Genomic DNA, 24,296 nt, shown 5'->3' on the forward strand with positions numbered 1-24,296 from the left:
GTTTTCATCGAAAAATCCATTTTAATCCCCCCGTATATCGTGTTTTGCATCTGAACTCTTCATTCATAGAGTGACCTTTTTCAATTGATACTTTTCCTTGCAGGGCTCGAAATAAGGAGGGCCCAAGGGCCCCCAAAATCAGTGAGGGTCCGGAAAAGACACATCTGGCGGGCCTAAATGGCCCACAAAATTTGTGGCAATTTTTCTCACTTTTTTTGGGGGGGGGGTTCATAGGTTAAAACCAATGGCCCAAATTCGGGCCCACAAAAATTAATGAGGGCCCTCAAACATTTAAGATCAAGGGCCCAAATGGCCCTCAGAAATTCTGGCTTATTTCGAGGCCTGCTTCCTTGTTACTAGATTGGTGGATATGTATTATACATACTGGAATCCAGTGACAAATTGGCACTTTGTGTAACTCAGCCTCTGTAACAGGTCAACCAAGTTTACTCCATATCCAATTCTTTTCCTTGTCACTGGATTGGTGGATATGTATTATACATACTGGAATCCAGTGACAAATTGGCACTTTGTGGGTACAGATGTAACTCAGCCTCTGTAACAGGTCAACCAAGTTTGCTCCATATCCAATTCTTTTCCTTGTCACTGGATTGGTGGATATGTATTATACATACTGGAATCCAGTGACAAATTGGCACTTTGTGGGTACAGGTGTAACTCAGCCTCTGTAACAGGTCGTCCAAGTTTACTCCATATCCAATTCTTTTCCTTGTCACTGGATTGGTGGATATGTATTATACATACTGGAATCCAGTGACAAATTGGCACTTTGTGGGTACAGATGTAACTCAGCCTCTGTAACAGGTCAACCAAGTTTGCTCCATATCCAATTCTTTTCCTTGTCACTGGATTGGTGGATATGTATTATACATACTGGAATCCAGTGACAAATTGGCACTTTGTGGGTACAGGTGTAACTCAGCCTCTGTAACAGGTCAACCAAGTTTACTCCATATCCAATTCTTTTCCTTGTCACTGGATTGGTGGATATGTATTATACATACTGGAATCCAGTGACAAATTGGCACTTTGTGGGTACAGATGTAACTCAGCCTCTGTAACAGGTCAACCAAGTTTGCTCCATATCCAATTCTTTTCCTTGTCACTGGATTGGTGGATATGTATTATACATACTGGAATCCAGTGACAAATTGGCACTTTGTGGGTACAGGTGTAACTCAGCCTCTGTAACAGGTCAACCAAGTTTGCTCCATATCCAATTCTTTTCCTTGTCACTGGATTGGTGGATATGTATTATACATACTGGAATCCAATGACAAATTGGCACTCTGTGGGTACAGGTGTAACTCAGCCTCAGTAACAGGTCGCCCAAGTTTACTCCATATCCAATTCTGAAAATGTACATAACAAGAAAATGCATGACATTACAAACAATGTTCCTTTACTAAATAAAACAATATTTTCCCAATCAATTTTATGTGTTTATATTGCAGTTAAACATAAATAAAACACATACTTTGAATATTATAAACCACAATTTGACATTGGGGAAAAAAACGGCAACCCTGTTTTTCAGATTTTTGGGCCAGTCGATAATGGCAAGTCAACTTTTTTTTTAAATGCCTAATGCTGATCCTAAAATTTAGCCATGTCTGAATTATAGCAGCAGGCAGGAAATTTGTTAGGAACTTTGCTACACAAAAAGTGTATAGTATACTTTTACTGTAATATCAAATTATGCTACTTTTACACCAGTAAACTTGTAAATTTTTGCATCATTTTACTGGTAAAATATTACCAAAAATTATTGTCAATTATTTTAACGTACATTGTATGATAATGTTTTACTGTGTGAGATTCTCTTTCTATAATAAGCCTTTCATGGATGTCACCATATCCAAAGCGATACCAATATGATATGGTATTGGTAATCAACCAGTTTAATTAAATTTTCTTCCAAATACTGTAGTTCCTCCCAAACAAAAAATTAATATATAGAATTACTGTAACTTTATATACATAAATGGTCCAATCAACTGATTAGAAATTGGATCTAAGAGGCTGTAATATGCTTGGTTTTGAAATCTGAATGATAATCGGTGATGTTTAGAAGCACATAATAACTGAAACTCCACATAGCCAGTTCAGCCTCATACAATTAAGTTTCAGGGCAAAAGTATGCAAAATAAAAGTACCCTGAACATTTATGCATTGATTTTTAGCAAAATATTGGCAAAAATTACATATTAATGAGCTTTTGCAGTCCTTTTAGCTCATTAACTATATTGATTATTGACAAAAACAATAGGATACAAAGAACATATAAATTGATGTATTATGGAAACCGTATGGCCGATTTGCTCCAAACAAAAGGCATATTGATCAGTGTACTTTACCCTACTCAATTAATCTGTTTAAAACATGCTTAAAGCATTTCCTAATTTCTAGAAAATGCATCCAATACCACCTTAAATACTAGACTCCTATAAACAGGGAGGCGAGAGTAGAATTTGCTTCCCTGGTATAAATCATACCTAATTACTTCCCATGACAGGACTTGTATTCAATTTCAGCTTTTTGTTGATGATAGGTGTAACTTTATAACATCAAAGTAATAATAATTGTGCGATCAGTTTCAGTGTCAACAGTTCAGTTGTGTGGCAAAAACAAAAGGATCAATATCATGCCCATACCCACTCAAAACTATTAAAATGATGATTTTATCTTAATATTATGATATTGCTATACGCTGCCTGGTCTGCTGTGTGCAATCAACTCATACTGAATAAGTTACGTTACAGTTCTTTTAAAAGCACTAATAATTTCTTTGTAAATCACAATCTTATGTGCAACTGTGCTGACATTTAACCTTAATTACACTTTTATATGTGCTATGTTGATTAAAGGATTATCAGGGATTTGCCGAACACAACACCCTAAACTTTTATAAAATTGTGCATTTTTAGAACAAGCAACCGTGTGCTACTGAAGATAGAATAAAATAACTTTTTCGTATCAGCTGAGTGCGGCTGTCAAATTCGCATGCTGCAATTTTCAGTCCTTATTTCTGCTCAAATGATAAGAATTCTATTGGGTTTTGTTCTTCTTTGGTATTTCATTTAAAAGTGTTTTATTTTTTCGGTTTTGTAGTCCCTGGACCTAGACCTAAATGCTAGGATCATTCATGGTTGACCTAAAAAAATAAAAAATAAAAAATAAATTTCCAAGATGTTTTGTATTTTTAATATGAAAATTGATAATTTGTATTCATGTCATACTCTATTAATGATAGAGTATGACATGAATACAAATTATTTTTTTAGGTCAACCATGAATGATCCTAGCATTTTTTTAATTTCTGAAATTTTTCGAAAATTTGGGGGTGGGACTTTACTCGGAAGGTGGGACTATACTCGCGTCAGTACGGTAATATCACATTCCAACATTTACAACACTGAGAGTGAAATTGAACGTTGTAACTCAATGATTATAGATTTCAGGTAATGTCAGAAAGATTTAACTCGGTACTTAAAGGAGTACTAAAGAGTATCTTTAATTCCACTATTCTTAATCATATTGACATTTGTTATGATGAATTGGATATATACAACGCTTGGTTATAGTACCACATTTGAGTTAGATCAGACCCTTATATTGTAAATATTATCTATGCCCGCAAATGGGGCATAGATATTGTATTTGTTGCATTTAGTCCTCCTCCTTCTCCTTACAACTACACCTTTGCTCCCCTCTAACTCAAGAACTAAAGTAGCCTCGGGGCCCATACTTAGTATAATGATGGTCCATGACCCCAGGAAATTTGTTAGGGTACCGCCAACCCCAGAGGTCAAAGGTCATGGGCTACAGGGAGCAATATGTGTAAAATTTCAAATAGCTCTAGCTCAAGAACTACAGCATCCTCAGGGATCATACTTGGTACAATGATGACCCCTGGATGAATCCTATGGTAGCCACAACCCCAGAGGTCAAAGTTCACAGGCTTTAAAAATCAAAATAGGTACAACCTATTAACACAGTGTAGCGCAATAGGTAACATTTTGGTAGCTACCTGTATTAGCAAATACGTTCGACCTATTAACACAGTGACATGCAAAAGTTGGCATTTTGGTAGCTATCTGTATTTGCAATGATAAAGGCTTGGAACATGCGTCTTTATATAAAACTGATATAAAGTTCCCTTAACAGAGGAATGTGTGTGTACGCAGTTAAATTTTGGTTCCCTGGACAATCTCAAAGGGTTGTCATGGGGGGGGGGGGTTGGATAAGGGATGTTAGGGTTGTTTACGGGTTGTCACGGTTGGAAAGGGGTGACATGATGCTCACCAATTATTGGATTTGGGCCCAATTGTACGCTCTTTTATTGTAGGTGCTATGAGGATGATACTTTAATCAATAAAAGTTTATAACTTTTGGATTTGCTGAATCAGGACTTCCACATGGTAGTCACCAAGTTTTTGTTTGTGGGCAGGGGGAGGGGGTCATGGGCATAGATATTTGTGTTTGCTCAAATACAGCTGTGCCATCTAGTTAAATTTGTTTTTTCTTTTTTCAAAATGGCATTTTTGAGTTATGGGTTTCTGGTTCTCAACCCTCGATATGCACTAATGGGCTATTCTATTTATAATCCACACTCCCCCTGTGGAAGATTTTGGAAATATCTTCCACAGGGGGAGTATGAATTTCAAATGCAATGAACACTTTATCAGCTTCATTTCACTTTCATACACCCTCTGAGAAAGATTCAAACTGAATCTCCTACTGAGGGAGAGTGAGTTTCAAATGGAGCTGCTAATGTGTTCATTCCATTTGAAATTCATACTCCCCCTGTGGAAGATATTTCCAAAATCTTCCACAGGGGTGGTGTGGATTTTAAATGGAATAGCCCAATGGACCATGACACTGATTAGAATTGAATATTGCAGGCTGCAATAAGCTTGGTTTTGAAATTTAAGCCTGTTATCCTTGGAAGCATGGATAAATCTGAAACTTCACAAACAAAACAAAACAAAAACAAAACCACAGTGATTTATAGTGTGCTATACGCAAGCATAAACACATAAGCCTCTGTATACTTTAACAAGGTATCAAGTCTTCTGCATAAATAAAACCACAGTGTGCAGTATTTAGTATGCTGCATTAAGGGATGGGGTATGAATGTTTGGACAGTATTTATTTTGGGACATTTGAGCACATCAGACATATCAAATTGCATTCTGAATACGAAGAATGTCATTCTGATATCAAATAATTTTGATTTTTTGAAATTCGCAATTTAATACCCATTTTATGGCAAATCATTAAAAATTGACATTTTTGATATTTAACAGTACTTTAAGTAAACTTTATAAATCTGATGATTTATATTTAAAGTGTATGTAGGTGGGATAAAGTCGACGATCAATTGAAAATTTTGACCTTTTTCAGATTGAAGATATGGATTTTTTTTCCCAAAACACCAAACAAAAATAAGGTCTTTTGGGAAAAAAATCCATATCTTCAATATAAAAGGTCAAAATTTTCAATTGACCGCTATTTTTCCTCCCTGCTACATACACTTTTAAGAATATATCATTAGATTTATATAATTTACTTCGAGGACTGTTATATATCAAAAATTTGAAAAATATCAAATTTTCAAAATTTGTCATAAAATTTGTATTATATTGTGATTTTCAAAAAATGAATATTATTTCATATCAGAAAGACATGCTTCAGATTCAGAATGCAATTCGATAGGTCTGAGGTGCTCTCATGTCCCACAAAAATACTGTCGAAACGCAATAAACGCCATTTTAGATCCCTTAAGTAAGAGCGACAACTCGGTACAATATGATTGGTGTGACCAATCATATCACACCACATCCTCATTTTACAGGTTGTTGCCAGCATGTCAACATGATGTGATTGGTTGTAGTCTTTCCTTATCGCAAGCAACATCTTTCTGAATTAATTTCCAAAGAAAAAGTCTATTGGGATGCAAATGCACATTGCAGTGATACAACATCAAGACGAAACTCTCAGTAGAATAAACACTACTGTCTCTTGTTTTTATACCTCACAATACCCTTGTGTAACAACTGGAAGGGTGTTTGTTCAATACGCCCCATGTTTTTCTCTTAAATGTCAATGCAAAATCCTTTACACTCTTTACACTTTGAGAGCAGTGTACCCTTGAAGCACAGAAATTCCATATCCTCAGATTTGTTAATAGGCGCTTTAGGGTGGGTGAACCAATTGACAGTATGATTCCCTCACTCAACCCATCAAAATATTTGACCATTAACCTTTAAATGTTAGCTAAAATAATTTCAAGATTATTCCTCCCCCCCCTCAAAAGTTTTGGTAAGGAACTAAAATGGTGCACTGAACCGCATATTCTGATAATCTGAACTCGCAAGTCTTACAATATCAATTTGCGCAATAAGGCTAATTGGTCACATACAGGTCCACAATACCTTCTTCAGTGATACCAACAGATTTCATTCAGTCAATATCCCATGATGCACTAGTGGGCTGGCCTCATCCCACTGTTTTTGCCAGTGATTAACCAATGGGAATTTGACACATATGAGTGTTCAAGAAAGCTCTACAGTTACAGCTAGTAATAGTGACAAACTGAAATATTAAGCCTCTCCTCTTAATACATACTGTGATCATGTTGGGATAATCACTTAGTGAATTGAAACAGATCTGACAACACCACCATGGCTGGCTACTGCTATCATCACTGGATCCTTTGTAAACTTTCATGCTACATGTATATGGCATTATACTTGATGCTATTTGTATGTTGTAAACAGGCGACTATTAATGCGCAACAAGAGAATGAGGCGATTCAGTGTGTCAAAGATTGGCGGGATACAAAATGTCATGTGGATTGCTTATCTAACTGTACCTGTACCTTGGATAGTGTTGGCATAATCAGTAATTGCACTGATGGAAGTGTGTCTGTGACTCAAGTTTTGTATCCACCTGGACGTTTCGTAAGGAAATTTCACTGGACCGGTACTCTACATAGTATTAAATCCATGCCAAATGCAAGGCTTAACATCCAGGAACTTTATCTGTCTAATATTGCATTACGTGAAATACAGCCAGGTGTATTTAAAGGACTGACACACCTGATGAAGTTAGACCTGAATCACAATGCATTACGTGAGATACAGTCTAGTGTCTTTCAAGGACTGACACATCTGAAAAGGTTAGCCCTGAATCACAATGCATTACATGAGATACAGCCTGGTGTATTCGAAGCACTGGTGAGACTGCAGGTCTTACTTCTGTTTGACAATGCGTTCCGTGAGATACAGCCTGGTGCCTTCAAAGGACTGGTAAGCCTGGATGCAATAGGCCTGCATCTCAATCCATTATACGAGATACAGTCAGGTGTGTTTGAAGAAATGATAAAGCTGCAGAGGTTATACTTGTGGGGCAGTCCATTAAACGAAATACAGCCTGGTGCATTTAAAGGACTGGCAATTTTAAAGGAGTTATACCTGGATAAAAATGCATTAACTAAGATACACTCTGGTGTGTTTGCAGGACTGACAAGTCTGCGTGTGCTAGTCCTTTTTACCAATAAATTACATGAGATAGCTTACAATGCTTTTGGATCATTGAAGAATCTAAAGCTACTGCGTTTAAACCATAATAGGCTACCCTTTCTCCATCCCGGTACCTTTGAAAACCAGACACAGCTTCTCAAGCTGAGACTTGAACACAACCAGCTAAGTAATCTTCCTGGAAACATCTTTAACAGCCTGACTCAATTGACATATTTAAATCTGGCTGGGAATAACTTGAATCAAATGCCAATACTGTCGACATGTATCTCTCTACAAACAGTGAACTTGGAAGAAAATCCACTCCTCTGGATAAGTAGTGAAGTATTTGAAAAGTTAGATGAATCCTTAAAATTGTTAGTTACGACAGCTGCGATATGTTGTTATGCACCATCAGTCAATTGTACAAGTGTTGAGCCACCATCTCCATTCCTAACATGCAAACGATTGTTGACCTTTAATTTCCTTAGGATTCTTATGTGGATGATGAGTATTTTTGGTATTTTCGGAAATACTTACGCTATTTACACTAGGTTTATGCAGAGGAAACAAAGTAACAAGATCCAGTTTCTTCTCATCACAAATCTCGCAGTATCTGATCTCATAATGTGCGTATACCTGATCATTTTGCTTTCAGTAGATGCATATTATGTAGATTTTTTTCCTGCTAATTCTGAATCTTGGCGAAGTAGTGCTTTGTGCAGATTTGTTGGAGCCTTATCTGTGTTATCCAGTGAGGCCTCGGCATTCTTTATAACACTGATAAGCATAGACAGGTTTCTGGCTGTGAAGTACCCATTTGGAGGCCGACGCTTGGGTACAGCAGTGGCTCGCCTACTAGTGGTCATGTTATGGCTGATAGCAATCAGCTTTAGCATTACCTCTTTTGTTTTAGCAGGAAAAAAATCTGATATCTATTCGGTTTCGGAGGTTTGCAATGGACTGCCAATTTCAAAATTTATGGCTTACAATGCAAGCACTATCACCTTTGAACGTAAGCTATACTATGATATATGGGTGGCTCCTGACCCGGTAACAAAGAATATACAAGATTCAAGTAGAGTGTCTATGTATCTATCCATCGCAATGTTTACAGGCCTCAACCTTATCTGTTTCCTAATAGTGGGTTTCTGTTACGCTGCCATTTTTATAAATACTAGAAAAACTAGCAGAGAGGCTGGGCGCACTCACACATCAAAAGAAGAAATACGCATGGCTAAGAAATTGTCTCTTCTTGTCCTCACAGACCTTCTTTGCTGGGTACCAATTGGGATTTTATCGATTCTAGTCCAGACTGGCGCAGTAGAAGTAAGTCCACAAGCTTATACCTGGATAGCGACATTTGTCCTACCAATCAATTCAACCCTCAATCCATTTCTATATACCTTGGCTTGGTCTTTAACTGATAAAAAATGGCCATGTTGTAAAGGCAAAAGGACAGAAGAGAACATCATGATGCGTGAAATTGTCAGACGATAAAGTTGAAAAAATTACAGACCATAGACAAAATTGAGATCATGGAAACATGAAAGGTTTCATACTATAGTTTAATTAGTACCAAATATAATAAAAGTCAGAAATTAAAAATACTAGTTCATGTCTGATCTCCTCGTCAATCAATCTCCACATGATCTGTGATTGGTTAGTATCAGGTAACTAGGGAGTTACCACCCTAGCATGGTAGCACCACTCTAGTTACGCAATACTAACAAATCATGGCCTGTGTCGGAGTTTGATTGACAAGATCATCAGACCCAAATTAGTTTTTTTTTCTGACCTTTACTGTAGGCAGAACATGTTCAGATTTATTTCTCCATGTGCAGAGTAAATGTGACCCGTCATTTTAAATGTCCTCAATTGTATTCTGAGTTACAGTAAATGGGCATGAAGGTGTATTCATAGGTACTCATTTGGTGCTACGTGTACCTCATTTAATGAGATACACGTAGCACCAAATTGAAATACCTATGAATATGACCTTCATGCCCATTTTACACTGTAACTCAGAATACAATTGAGGACATTTACGGCTCATTCGTGGTGTACGGTCACAAATTGGGTTAAGCTTATGTGTTACGTATATATAAACACTAAAACAGGTGTATTCATGTTGCACCTATGCTGTTCAGTGTCAAATCATGCAGTTATGAGCGCAGCCTATTTGGTACTGAAAACCATATACTTGGACAATGAACTGATAAAGGCATCATTCAAAATAGAAACATATTTTATATCAATGGCTTAAGAGAATGGATATATATATCACGATGCCACTACAAATTATATAATTCTATCATACACATAAGAATCCAGGTCCAGATTTATAAACTTATATTTCTCTAAGTTATGACTTATTTAATATAACACTCTATGTACAGTTATCAAATTAGGAACATGCACTGATTTTTCAGCACTTTGTATTTTTACTTAATTTCTTAAATAATTTGCAATATTTGCAATTAAAGGAATGTGTAAATATTTCTCAGCACTTTTGATTTGCACTTAATTTCTTAAATAATTTGCAATATTTGCAATTAAAGGAATGTGTAAATATTTCTCAGTACTTTTGATTTGCACTAAAATTTCTTAAATAATTTGCAATATTTGCAATTAAAGGAATGTGTAAATATTTCTCAGCACTTTTGATTTGTACTAAAATTTCTTAAATAATTTGCAATATTTGCAATTAAAGGAATGTGTAAATATTTCTCAGCACTTTTGATTTGCACTTAATTTCTTAAATAATTTGCAATATTTGCAATTAAAGGAATGTGTAAATATTTCTCAGTACTTTTGATTTGCACTAAAATTTCTTAAATAATTTGCAATATTTGCAATTAAAGGAATGTGTAAATATTTCTCAGCACTTTTGATTTGCACTTAATTTCTTAAATAATTTGCAATATTTGCAATTAAAGGAATGTGTAAATATTTCTCAGCACTTTTGATTTGCACTAAAATTTCTTAAATAATTTGCAATATTTGCAATTAAAGAAACATGTTTCCATCACGTTCTTCACTTTCACAATGAGGACAACAAATTATTGTCACTGTAAATAAGACGCTGTATAAATAGCATCTCAAATAAGGGAAACCTTGCCCCGCCCAGTCAAATTACGGCCAAAAGATCTACCCAGAAATTGTTTGTAAACATAGTATAACTGCAGACATTTAATGTAATGCGAGTATGGCAGCATGCATGGCATGCACTAAATTGTAAATACTTTGGGCATGAACCAAAATTGTGTAAATAATTTGGGCATGAACCAAAATTGTGTAAATACTTTGGGCATGTACCAATATTGTGGGCATGAACCAAAATTGTTTTAACTTGAGATAATCTCTTTTTATTGAGAAATATCAAAAAGTGTCCCCAGAATTGTGGCAAAAATCAATTTTAAAGGCAACACGCCTAACATGTCAGATTACTCCTTCCTGCTTTCCCTAAGACTATGATCATCTCTGGGGTCACAAAATGTTGTAAATAGAGTAACATCACTTATATTCTAATCACATATTTTCTTTATTTGCTTATTCTAATTGGATGACAAGTTGTGTGAATAAATGTAAAAAGAGGTTTATTGTACAAAACTTATATATGCGCAACATTGTAAACTGTTGCTTTGTAATGGAAGTGATGAAATAATTATAATAAATTTATATTATGAAATGATCAAAATAGGTTTGAATTTGTTTCTCTTTAAAGTTACTTAACACCTACTTCATAAAACCAAGCTTTGCAATTAGTTTTTGAAAATATGCTGGGGAGGGGGTTACTGGTCATTGACCAGTGAGTATCAGTGAAAAAAGATTCACATAAAAAGGCGATTCTCAAACCATGAGTCTCGCCTGCTTTCGCGACCACCTGCTTTTGCGATGACTTTTGGTAGAAGTAAATGAACCTGCAACAAGCCATGGTGATTTGACTGTTCAATTGGAGCTTGATTGGATCAATATTGAAATTTGACCTTTGACCCCTTAATTTTGGTGGTTCTCGGTTGGGCACGATTACCTGGCCGATGGTGACTGTACCCACCAAGTCTCATGCCCATCCGACAGTTTTTACTAATTTGACCTCAGATGACCCTTGTGACCCTGAAATGACCTTCCAAAAATTGGGCTCTAAATGTTGACTTTACCCAGCAAGTTTCATGTACATACAACAGTTTTTAGTAATTTAACCTCAGATGACCCCTGAGTGACCTCGGATGACCGTCCAAAAATTTGACTCTAAATGATGACTGTACTCACCAAGTTTCATGCCAATGTGACAGTTTTTAGTAACTCAGATGACCCCTTGGTGACCTTGGATGACCCCGAAATTACCTTCCGAAACTTTGACTCTAAATGTTCACTGTACCCACCAAGTTTCATGCCCATACAACAGTTTTTAGTAATTTGACCTCAGATGACCCCGAAATTACCTTCCAAAAATTTGACTCTAAATGTTGAGTGCACCCACCAAGTTTCATGTCCATACGACAGTTTTTAGCAATTTGACTTCAGATGACCCCTTGGTGACCTTGGATGACCCTGACATTACCTTCCGAAACTTTGACTCTCAATGTTGACTGTACCCACCAAGTTTCATGCCCATACGACAGTTTTTAGTAATTGACCTCAGATTACCCCTTGGTGACCTCGGATGACCCCAAAATTACCGTCCGAAAATTTGACTCTAAATGTTAACTGTACCCACCAAGTTTCATGCCCATACGACAGTTTTTAGTAATTTGACCTCAGATGACCCCTTGGTGACCTTGGATGACCCTGAAATTACCTTCCGAAACATTGCCTCTAAATGTTGACTGTACCCACCAAGTTTCATGCCCATATGACAGTTTTAGTAATTGACCTCAGATTACCCCTTGATGACCTCGGATGACCCCAAAATGACCGTCTGATAATTTGACTCTAAATGTTAACTGTACCCACCAAGTTTCATGCCCATACGACAGTTTTTAGTAATTTGACCTCAGATAACCCCTTGGTGACCTCGGATGACCCCAAATGACCGCCGTCCGATAATTTGACTCTAAATGTTAACTGTTCCCACCAAGTTTCATGCCCATACAACAGTTTTTAGTAATTTGACCTCAGATGACCCCTTGGTGACCTTGGATGACCCTGAAATTACCTTCCGAAACTTTGACTCTAAATGTTGACTGTACCCACGAAGTTTCATGCCCATACGACAGTTTTTAGTAAGTTGACCTCAGATGACCCCTTGGTGACCTCGGATGACCCCAAAATGACCGTCCGATAATTTGACTCTAAATGTTAATTGTACCCACCAAGTTTCATGCCCATACAAGTTTTTAGTAATTTGACCTCAGATGACCCCTTGGTGACCTTGGATGACCCTGAAATTACCTTCCGAAACTTTGACTCTAAATGTTGACTGTACCCACCAAGTTTCATGCCCATACGACAGTTTTTAGTAATTGACCTCAGATTACCCCTTGGTGACCTCGGATGACCCCAAAATGACCGTCTGATAATTTGACTCTAAATGTTAACTGTACCCACCAAGTTTCATGCCCATACAACAGTTTTAGTAATTTGACCTCAGATGACCCCTGGGTGACCTTGGATGACCCCGAAATTACCTTCCAAAAATTTGGCTCTAAATGTTGAGTGCACCCACCAAGTTTCATGTCCATACGACAGTTTTTAGCAATTTGACCTCAGATGACCCCTTGGTGACCTTGGATGACCCTGAAATTACCTTCCGAAACTTTGACTCTCAATGTTGACTGTACCCACCAAGTTTCATGCCCATACGAGTTTTTAGTAATTTGACATCAGATGACCCCTGGGCGAATTCGGATGACCCTAAAATGACCATCCGATAATTTGACTCTAAATGTTGACTGTACCCACCAAGTTTCATGCCCATAAAACAGTTTTGAGTAATTTGACCTCAGATGACCCCTTGGTGACCTTGGATGACCCTGAAATTACCTTCCGAAACATTGACTCTAAATGTTGACTGTACCCACCAAGTTTCATGCCCATACGACAGTTTTTAGTAATTGACCTCAGATTACCCCTTGGTGACCTCGGATGACCCCAAAATGACCGTCTGATAATTTGACTCTAAATGTTAACTGTACCCACCAAGTTTCATGCCCATACAACAGTTTTTAGTAATTTGACCTCAGATGACCCCTGGGTGACCTTGGATGACCCCGAAATTACCTTCCAAAAATTTGGCTCTAAATGTTGAGTGCACCCACCAAGTTTCATGTCCATACGACAGTTTTTAGCAATTTGACCTCAGATGACCCCTTGGTGACCTTGGATGACCCTGAAATTACCTTCCGAAACATTGACTCTAAATGTTGACTGTACCCACCAAGTTTCATGCCCATATGACAGTTTTTAGTAATTGACCTCAGATTACCCCTTGGTGACCTCGGATGACCCCAAATGACCGCCGTCCGATAATTTGACTCTAAATTTTAACTGTACCCACCAAGTTTCATGCCCATACAACAGTTTTAGTAATTTGACCTCAGATGACCCCTTGGTGACCTTGGATGACCCTGAAATTACCTTCCGAAACTTTGACTCTAAATGTTGACTGTACCCACGAAGTTTCATGCCCATACGACAGTTTTTAGTAAGTTGACCTCAGATGACCCCTTGGTGACCTCGGATGACCCCAAAATGACCGTCCAATAATTTGACTCTAAATGTTAACTGTACCCACCAAGTTTCATGCCCATACGACAGTTTTTAGTCTTTTGACCTCAGATGACCCCTTGGTGACCTTGGATGACCCTGAAATTATCTTCCGAAACATTGACTCTAAATGTTGACTGTACCCACCAAGTTTCATGCCCATACGATAGTTTTTAGTAATTTGACCTCAGATGACCCCTTGGTGACCTCGGATGACCCCAAAATGACCGTCTGATAATTTGACTCTAAATGTTAACTGTACCCACCAAGTTTCATGCCCATACAACAGTTTTTAGTAATTTGACCTCAGATGACCCCTTGGTGACCTTGGATGACCCTGAAATTACCTTCCGAAACTTTTGACTCTAAATGTTGACTGTACCCACCAAGTTTCATGCCCATACAACAGTTTTTAGTAATTTGACCTCAGATAACCCCTTGGTGACCTCGGATGACCCCAAATGACCGCCGTCCGATAATTTGACTCTAAATGTTAACTGTACCCACCAAGTTTCATGCCCATATGACAGTTTTAGTAATTTGACCTCAGATGACCCCTTGGTGACCTTGGATGACCCTGAAATTACCTTCCGAAACTTTGACTCTAAATGTTGACTGTACCCACCAAGTTTCATGCCCATACGACAGTTTTTAGTAATTTGACATCAGATGACCTCGGATGACCCCAAAATGACCGTCCGATAATTTGACTTTAAATGTTGACTGTACCCACCAAGTTTCATGCCCATACGACAGTTTTTAGTAATTTGACCTCAGATGACCCCTTGGTGACCTCGGATGACCCCAAAATGACCGTCCGGTAATTTGACTCTAAATGTTAACTATACCCACCAAGTTTCATGCCCATACGACAGTTTTTAGTAATTTGATTACATTTGTTATGGACCAGGACCCTGATAAGTAAGTTCAAAATCTCACAGTATCCTCATAATATTGCCAAAACTTACCTTGATTTGGTTACCTCTTTTCAAACCCACGGCCTGTTCAGAAAAAGTACACATTAAACAGTTAAAGCCATATTATAACATTTGCTGAGAAGAACGCCTCAAAAAATTTATAATTCAGGTTTTTACACGGTTGTAATGTACTTTAGTAAACAAAGATTCTCTGAAAAAATCAAGACTTAAGGTGCTGTCGTTTTATTATTACGATAGAAATATTAGTCAAACGCGTATGTGTTGTTCATAACACAGTACTACGTACACGGCGTGCGGGACACACACGCTAGAGGATCGTATTGTATTAAAACCGCAGGAGTAACATGCACTGACGCTAGTAGTAAATTCAAATTTTCTTTGCTTTACCTCACTTGTTCGGCTCAAAATTAAAAGGGGACTTATCTGACAGTAAAAGCTAACATTTTATGGAAAATAAATACTAATTTATTTTCAAAGAAATGTTATAATATGGCTTTAAATCAGCCAAACTCTCCCATTAGATTATGCCTTATCATGGGTTTATATGTATATTTTTAATCTGTGCAAAATATGGCGATACCATTGTGATTTTGTTATATAGCCAAATCCTTTGATGAAAGGCTTATTATTTTTAAATCATCATACATTATCCCATATTATTATTTATATCAGGCTTTTGAGCGATACAATAAAACTGTGTATTGTAGAATATTTTCAAAATACCGGATGCAATACAATATTTCTTGAATATTGTACGCGTATCGCGTACGCGTCACACGTTACCACGGTGACGGCACCAACACGCGTCATGATACAACAGCACAACAATTCAATACAGACAACGTAACGGCTCACAGGAGATTTCGTACTGTATAAACAAGTAAAATCACAAACTTAATTCGCGACAATTCTGGATGATGATAACCTTAGGAAATATAATCCACATCTACAAATAAACCTATATATTGGCCTAATTATTACGAAATTGTCTTTGGAGAGTAAAGAGCAGAAAACAAGAAGGTTAAAAGGTAAGCTTATACATTACAATACACATTGGTTAAACCCGATGGCTAGGTAAGCTTAAATTTTCATTTTACCGCATTATAGCAAAAACCTGATATAAATAATAATACATGTAATAATATTGAATAGCTTATTTTCGTGTGATACAAGAATATATTGCACTCGATTGCACTCGTCTTCGACTCCTGCAATATTTTTCTATCTCGTGCAATATATTCTTGTATCACACTCAAAGCCATTCAATATTATATAAATATCTTGGTAGTTTAACATACAATATATTTTGGCTAAAACCAGGCAGATATTTTAGTAATACTTCAGGCATTTGTTCATTAACATTTAGTAATCACATTTAATATAAATTCAAACAATGGGCTATTCCATTTAAAATCCACACTACCCCCTGTGGAAGATTTAGCTAAACTCTTCCATGGAGGGAGTATGAGTTTCAAATATAATAGACAATTGGGTAACTTCCATTTGAAATACTCACTCAAGTTGTGGAAGATATAGGTAAAGCAGAGGGAGTGCGAGTTTCAAAATGTTTAACCCTGATCAGATACAGTTGAAACACATACTCCCCCTGTGGAACATATTTCCAAAATCTTCCACAGGGGGGAGTGTGGATTTCAACTGGAATAGCCCTATTTACAGACCCCTGAAAATTTGGAATCTGGGACTTTCAGTTTAACATTCAATGCGTATGAATTAACTTTGGAGGAGAAACTGATTACAAATATTTATAGGCCTTGATATCAATCCACCCTGGGCAATCAACATGAGTAATTGTTTGGTAAGTTTTTGGTAGGCAAATCCAGAAAAATAGTACACAATTTCTGAGCTTTCGATGACCGGTTATGTCATCTTGATCACAGATGTCCAGGCTCACTGCACTTCCCACCATGGGACTTGGTAGTCTCATTCCCACAGGTTCTTGATTGGTTTAGCAGCGAGTCATAGACGTGATCCAGAGAATACATCCCAATGTCTTGATTCATGGTTTTGTTGCCCCTCCTCCTGATCCACATGGCTTCACAGATTTTTCTAGTGAACTGATTTGAGTCTACGACTCGCTGCTAAACCAATCAAGAACATGTGGGAATGAGACTACCAAGTCCCATGGCGGGAAGTGCAGTGAGCCTGGACATCTGTGATCAAGATGACATAACCGGTCATCGAAAGCTCAGAAAGTGATTACTATTTTACTGGATTTGCCTACCAAAAACTTACCAATCGTATGAAACAATCCTACAAATGAAACTCTTTAATGTAACATGAGTAATGGTGTCAGATATCTTATAACCAGGCCTAGCCAGGATTTTATTGGGGTGAAGTGCAAAAATGACGACCCAAAGATTTAGCTGAAAAATGTTGCGAAAAGGTTGAGCAGTGAAAAGTGAAAAAATAAAATAAATTGCAGTCACACCAGTCAGCATAATAAACATGGTCATGCCAAAAATCACCATCCAAAATTATCAGAGATTTAATTTTTCTAAAAGGAACTTTTTGTTGGGATGGGGGGGGGGTGTGATTCACGCCCTGGCTACAGGCCTGTTTTGTTTATAACAACAAGCATTGTTATGGGTACTTACCAAATATATTACAAAAGCAAGGTAGACGATGCCACCCAATGACACTAAGAACAGGACCCACCATGGTTTGTTACCTATTTCCTGCAATTGTAAAAAATAAAACATTGAATAACAATTAAGGAACCTTGTGCAGACTTGTGAACCTTGGTTCACAGATTGTGCATTTCTTTAGAATGAGTGCTCTCATTACTGCAACATGTGTGCCAAGCAATAAGAGTCCTCGAAAAATCCAGACTAAAAAATAAAAAAAAACCTGTACGAAAGGGAACAAACCTAAAGTCATGTGAACAAAACTAGTTAGAGGGCGGGGTTAGCTATGAAATGATGCTAGTTTAATAATTTATAGGATTTCATTGATATTTCAGTTTGTTCCCTTACATTATGGTAAATTTATCATATTGGATTGTTACACATGGGGGCCAAAACTAGTGTACCTTCGGCATTTATCAGCAGAAGTTCAAAATCGATGACAATTAGTGCTTTGTGCGTGTCAGCAGAAGTTCAAAATCGATGACAATTAGTGCTTTACGCATGTACAGCTTTACACATGTAGATACTGGACTTTGTGCATGTAATTGGCATATTACATACCAAATGCATAGAAGTACATTCCTTTAAGGCCAGAGTAATGGAAGACACATTCGTCCACGACCGAATTTGAGATATTTTGATATTTATCAACACGAAGATGTATTCTTTCACTTGAAACTGATAAAATACAACTTGCTAATATTTATTCGTATTTTTGCCTGATTTATTTCACTCTTTTCAACTCTAAAAAGTCACATGGCTCAAGACAGCTTAGTAAATTGGCGGGAAATAATGAGTCAGAAATGCTGCGAATCTGCGAAATATTCGAGTCAAGCGTGACGCGGCGCAACTCTCTGCGTATGTCCAACGCAGTCAAGGCGCATTCGGTATGTTGTTAACGCCAGCAAATGTGGTGTAAACAAAACAAAAATTTGCAGTCAAAATGCCACTTAGATTTTTTAATTATTTTGAATTTTAAGCACTGAAAGCAGAGATTATAGATTCATTGGTGCAAAAAGATGCATATTTAGACCATGCACCAGATACAGCTTTTACAAGTGTGAAAGTCTTACCGTTTTAAAATTTAAGGACGTTTTGTGCATAATTTTGACATTTTTTACTAAAACGACGATTTCTCAGAGTTCACTTTTGACAATATTGCGCGATTTTTGTGACAAGATAACTCGAAAAATATGCAAGCAAAGGGTAAACTTTTTGCACTATCCTTTAGAGTACATCAAAGTCGAGGGAAGGTTTTTTCATTTTTTCAAAATATTTGTTTTAAACAAAAATATACACCATTATGTGCAATTTTTAGCTTAAAGGGGGTAACCCTATTGGTTTTGGATATGGATTGTCTTTAAAATTACATAATAATATCAAATATCTCCCCTTTATGCTGCTTTTGTGAAAAAACGAGAGCATTTTCAGCGTAAATGTGAATAAATAGCCAAATTTGCAATCCAATACCTTGTATACGTGAATTGCATTCTGGGTAGGCATGCAACAACAACAATTCCCGTATGACGAATGCTGACATGCTGCAATGCCGGCCCGTATTGAACGGAAAATATTTGTTGTTTTTTTGTTTTTTGTTTTTTTAAATGCCGTTTCAGAAAAAAGGAAACAAAATATATTTCCCCTTGCAATATGTACATTTCAAATGAATATAAAAAAGTTTGGGTTAAAAATGGAGAGGAAAAAACCTTCCGATACCGGGTTTTGAACCCGGTACCTCTTAGGTAAAAGAACGGCTACGCTAGCCAATTGAGCTATTTCACCAACTGAAATAATCAAGGAATTGTTTTAATTATATACGGCGGACCGTCTCCTCAGCACTTAAGCGTAGTTCGCTTTTTTCTCTTCCCATGATCCGAGTAATTTTATTGTTTACAAACTGGTATACCTGTAAAACCGCTGTGATTCATGATTTCTCCGAAATACATCGACTTGGAGCGTCAAATTTCAGGATAGTAAGGAGAAAAATAGTATCTATTATGTGATACCAAAACCTCATCAACAATGAAAAAAATCAGGGGGATGATGCTGTCGATCGGGTTACGGACCTTTAATAGAGTGACAAAATGGCTTTTTTCACATGTTTTTTTCAATATTTCGAAAAAAGAGACGAATATCAAAAAAATAAAAAACCTTCCCTAAGTTCATGTCTCTTCTTCATGAAAAGCTAACTGAATTTTTTTACTCGAATGGATTTTTTGTAAGTTGTCACAAAAAATTGGGTAAAAAAGTGAATTTTTGTGATTTTTTCAAAAACTTGAGATTTTTGAACAAATCTGACGTCACCATGGGATTCCTTGACTCATTTCCTTTCCAAAAATGTATAGTTTTATATACTTTGGACATACAATTAAGAAATAATGAAGCTCGAAAAGGTCCATGTTCTCTCCCATTACTCTGCCCTTAAGGGGGTACTACACCCCTCGATAAATTAGTGTCTATTTTTGCATTTTTCTCAAAAACTAATAACACAGTGGTTACAAAAGTTATGTAAATAAATAAATAAATTTTGGATTTATAAAGCGTTTTTCTCCAGATCCTAGAGGACTCAAAGCGCTGTAATTTCGCTGCAATGGTGAATCATCACAATCAGATCGCATCAACTAGGTTGCTGCCGAACGGCGCACACCTATCCGCATTTAGATTGTAACATCCACCAATTATCTGTGCAGCTCCCCAAATTCCATTGGGTGAAGGAAGTTTTGATAACCAAACAACTAATCACCCGATTTTTGCGATACAGGAGGAAACCGGAGATCCCGGAGAAAACCTGTGAGAGCGAGCATGGAATCGGGATAAACCAAGTGCACATGAGTCCTTGGGCGGCGCCGGGGCTTGAACCCAGGACCTCAGTGGTGCAAAGCGAGGGAATTACCGCTGCGCTAACTCGCCCTCCCATGTATAGGGGCAAGGAATCCGATTACTACACTGGAATTTCAGTGACCCAAGACAAGCGGTTTGTTATTTATGATAAGAAATAAGGTACCGCTAGGATGTACCTCGCTTCCTATCATATATACTGAACCGCTTGTCTTGAGTCACTGAAATTTCAGTATAGTAATTGGATTCCTTGCCCCAATAATATACATAACTTTTGTTACCAGTGTGTTATTATTTTTTGAGAAAAATGCAAAAATAGTCACAAATTTACCACAGGGGTGTTTTTGAGTGGTGAAATTATTTTAACAATGTTACTGATTGGTCTAATTGATGATGAAAACTTCCTTTTGACCAATCGGCAGGTACTTCTCATGGGGTTAAGGACAAGAGACTTACCGCAAAAACAAGATATATGTTGATTGCCATGATGATGCAAGCCAATGCCCATACAATAATTTTGGTTAAACTGTGAAGAAAACACACATGTTATCCAATTAAAACATCTTATTATTATATTTCACACAAATATAGTTCACATGATTGAAAAATATATTGCAATAAATAAAAACAAAAACAGTAAGAAACTAAATTCTAAAATTGTATAATTTAATGTCATAATATAGTACCTCTTGTTATATAATTTGTTAAAGATTACTTTCATACTCATTGCACAGGGCACACATGTGTGCATTGGTTGCCAAAATGTTTACAAAACTTAAACAGTGGCACAAATTACCAAAATGCACCCATATTTTATCTTGTCAGCAATCAATTTCAGAGGACATTTTTAGTTAACTTTTGTCTAAAATTGCATGGTTTTCATTGAATCTTATCCAACAACTAATTTCAAAAACATTTTGTTTGTTGTAAATTTTAGTTTATCATAATTTTTGTTTTATTCATCATAAAAGAGCTAAAATTAATGAATGTGGTTTTTTTTTCACTCCAGAGTCCAGTTCCAAAGTTGGCCAAAAGCAGCTAAAAAATTATAGTGGCCATTTTCAAGTCATGGAACAATCACTCCAAGTTGCCCAATTGGGTAACTAAATTGTGAGGTTGGCAACCTGGATTGTATGCACTGTGGGAAAAAGATGATGAAGACAAAATAACTCTTTCAGCACTAGATCATCACTATTCATTGACATTTTGGAATAACTACAGAATACCCCACTCAGGGTGCCTAACCCTAACCCTAACCTAACCCTAATCCTAAGCCTAACCCTAACACTGTGTTGGGAGGTGAGGTGGGTATTCTGTAGTCATGCCGACATTTTTAGCACCGAATTTAGTCTACCATGTTTCATGACTTTGTAGCAGAGTTATGCATCGGCGCCACCATATTCTATTTCACAATGATATGCTACCAACTGTATGTTATATAGATGGCATACTTCAGCAAGTAACACTCACCATAAAATTTCTCTACCTGGAGCAAGTGCATACAGTATGCAGCATAGAGCCCAGCCCTGCTTATTACCGTAACCTTTTATCCTAAAACTGCAGTCAGCAGTTACACCCTCTGATCTTGCTAATTGATAAATTGGCTCCGAAACAAATGAAAAGTGAGCAGTGCAATGGGCTATTCTATTTAAAATCCACACTATCCCTGTGGAAGATTTTGGAAATATCTTCCACTGGGGGAGTATGAATTTCAAATGGAGTGAGTACATTAGCAGCTCCATTTACAACTCACCATCCCTCTATGGAAGTTTTAGGTTGAATCTTTCTCAGCGGGTGTATGAAATTCAGGTGGAGCTGCCCAATGTGTTCATTCCATTTGAAATCATACTCCCCCTGTGGAAGGTATTTCCAAAATCTTCCACAGGGGTAGTATTGATTTTAAGTGGAATAGCCCAATTCTGGCCAAATACTGTCACTTACAAGCTGTTTTTGAAATTTCCCATGACTCGCTCACTACTGGTGAAATGCAGTATGGGTAATAATGCAAATGGGAGCTGTATACTCTGTAGAACATTCAGATAACTATCCAAGATGTCTAAGTCACCCACAGCTAAGACGGACACCACAAGAGTTGGGCCCATGGCCAAGGAACGTGTCAGAAGAACTCGCTTCCATTTCTGCCAACGAATCTTCAAGAAACCCTGGTAAAAGCAAATCAAGTAAATGTTAATACTCATGTAGATCTTTTAATACATTATAGTCTGTCAAGTGTAACATGGAACATGACCCCATCCAGTAACCTTTGTTATCATGCATGTACCAGACCTGCCAGCCTACCGAAGTCAGAAAGAGGGACAGTGAGGCCAAAACATTGTACATGTACACAAACCAGGTACCGACAAATTCAAAGACTTGAGGTGTGCAACACTTTCAGAATTCAGGGAAGGTTTTGCAGGTCTAAATTTATCACAATCGACTAAAGAGAATGCTATAGCAAATTTTAAAGTGAAATTTGCATAATTTTCTGCTGTTCGTAAATTAAAATTTGCCATCACTGACATTTTCAGAAAGCAGGACTGTCTCTCTTTTTCACTTTGGAAAACTCCAAATGAGGGACAGTCCCTCAAAATGAGGGACAGTTGGCAGGTCTGATGTACCCTGTCTGAAGTGATCTCTAACAACTTAAGTATGTTCTACCATAAGGTGATGAAAAAAAAACCCTGTTTTACGGGCGGCTAGACTTTGGAGCCTAAAATTACCCTAAAATGTCAAATTTGGAAAAATGTTCTGAATTTTTTTAATTCTGTCAAAACCAATTAATTTTGGCCAAAAACGGCTGATTTTAAATGATTTTAGCAAAACTAATATAAAAAACCCAAAATTCTCACAAAATATGGGTCGGTCAGGCCGGTAAAACAGGATTTTTCTTTATCGTAGCCTAAGCTGAAAGTTTGCACTATTATAAAGGGAAGGAAGAATATGAAACATATATTTTATCATTATCAATCAAAGCAATTCATGATAAACATTGCACAATCTGTACAGGACAGTAAACATGGGACTTACAAATAGCACTATTGCTTTTCAAAAGCCGTTACAGCTGCAAAAAATTATTGAATTTGAATTTCAACAACATCAAAAAAAAATTAACGTCATGCATAGGTCCGTTTACCTTCCTTGGGTCTGTAAAGCTAAATCCAATTTTGAGATTGTCTCAAAAACCGTTAATTTTTGCAGGAATCTGCTATGCTACAGTTTGTCCACTCTGAAGTACAAAGTGACAACGCACGCGTATACAGCTGCAGGTATGCGTGCCTTTAAAGTCGGCACAATGTGTGCGTTCGCGTCGGTACTTTGTACTTCAGAGCAGACTGACTGCAGTTGGATTCCTTGCATCATTTCCTTTCTGAAAATGTATACTTTTATATACTTCTCTTCATTACATTTAGAGATACAGTGTACAATAGAAAACAATATTGAAATTACCGACTCAGGGAAGGTATACAGACTATAAATTAGATGTAATGATAAATATGAACTATGGTCACGATATACAGACCACACAAAAAAAAAGTCCACACTCATTGGAGGATCATAACTTTGAATCTGATCATCTTATGATGACATAATTTATATACACTTTAGGGGAATTGTGTATAAAT

The 24,296-nt window shown here is 37.0% G+C and overlaps 1 protein-coding gene across 3 annotated transcripts in view; it reads right to left on the bottom strand.

Annotated features, from left to right (window-relative positions):
* Window positions 1–223: 223 nt before the first annotated feature.
* LOC140141879 (natural resistance-associated macrophage protein 2-like) overlaps window positions 224–24,296 on the bottom strand; it is a 42,358-nt gene continuing 18,285 nt past the window's right edge. The window contains exons 13-17 of one of the 3 annotated variants that reach the window (XM_072163750.1): window positions 22,615–22,835; window positions 21,130–21,199; window positions 17,806–17,886; window positions 15,221–15,253; window positions 224–723 (exon numbers count right to left, since the gene is read on the bottom strand). In XM_072163750.1, coding sequence (XP_072019851.1) covers window positions 604–723; window positions 15,221–15,253; window positions 17,806–17,886; window positions 21,130–21,199; window positions 22,615–22,835 — 525 coding nt within the window. In that variant the 3' untranslated portion in view covers window positions 224–603. The other 2 variants (XM_072163752.1, XM_072163751.1) reach the window with 2 other exon arrangements.

Source organism: Amphiura filiformis, chromosome 20 (assembly GCF_039555335.1).
Source record: "Amphiura filiformis chromosome 20, Afil_fr2py, whole genome shotgun sequence".
In the NCBI taxonomy this organism is placed as follows: domain Eukaryota; kingdom Metazoa; phylum Echinodermata; class Ophiuroidea; order Amphilepidida; family Amphiuridae; genus Amphiura; species Amphiura filiformis.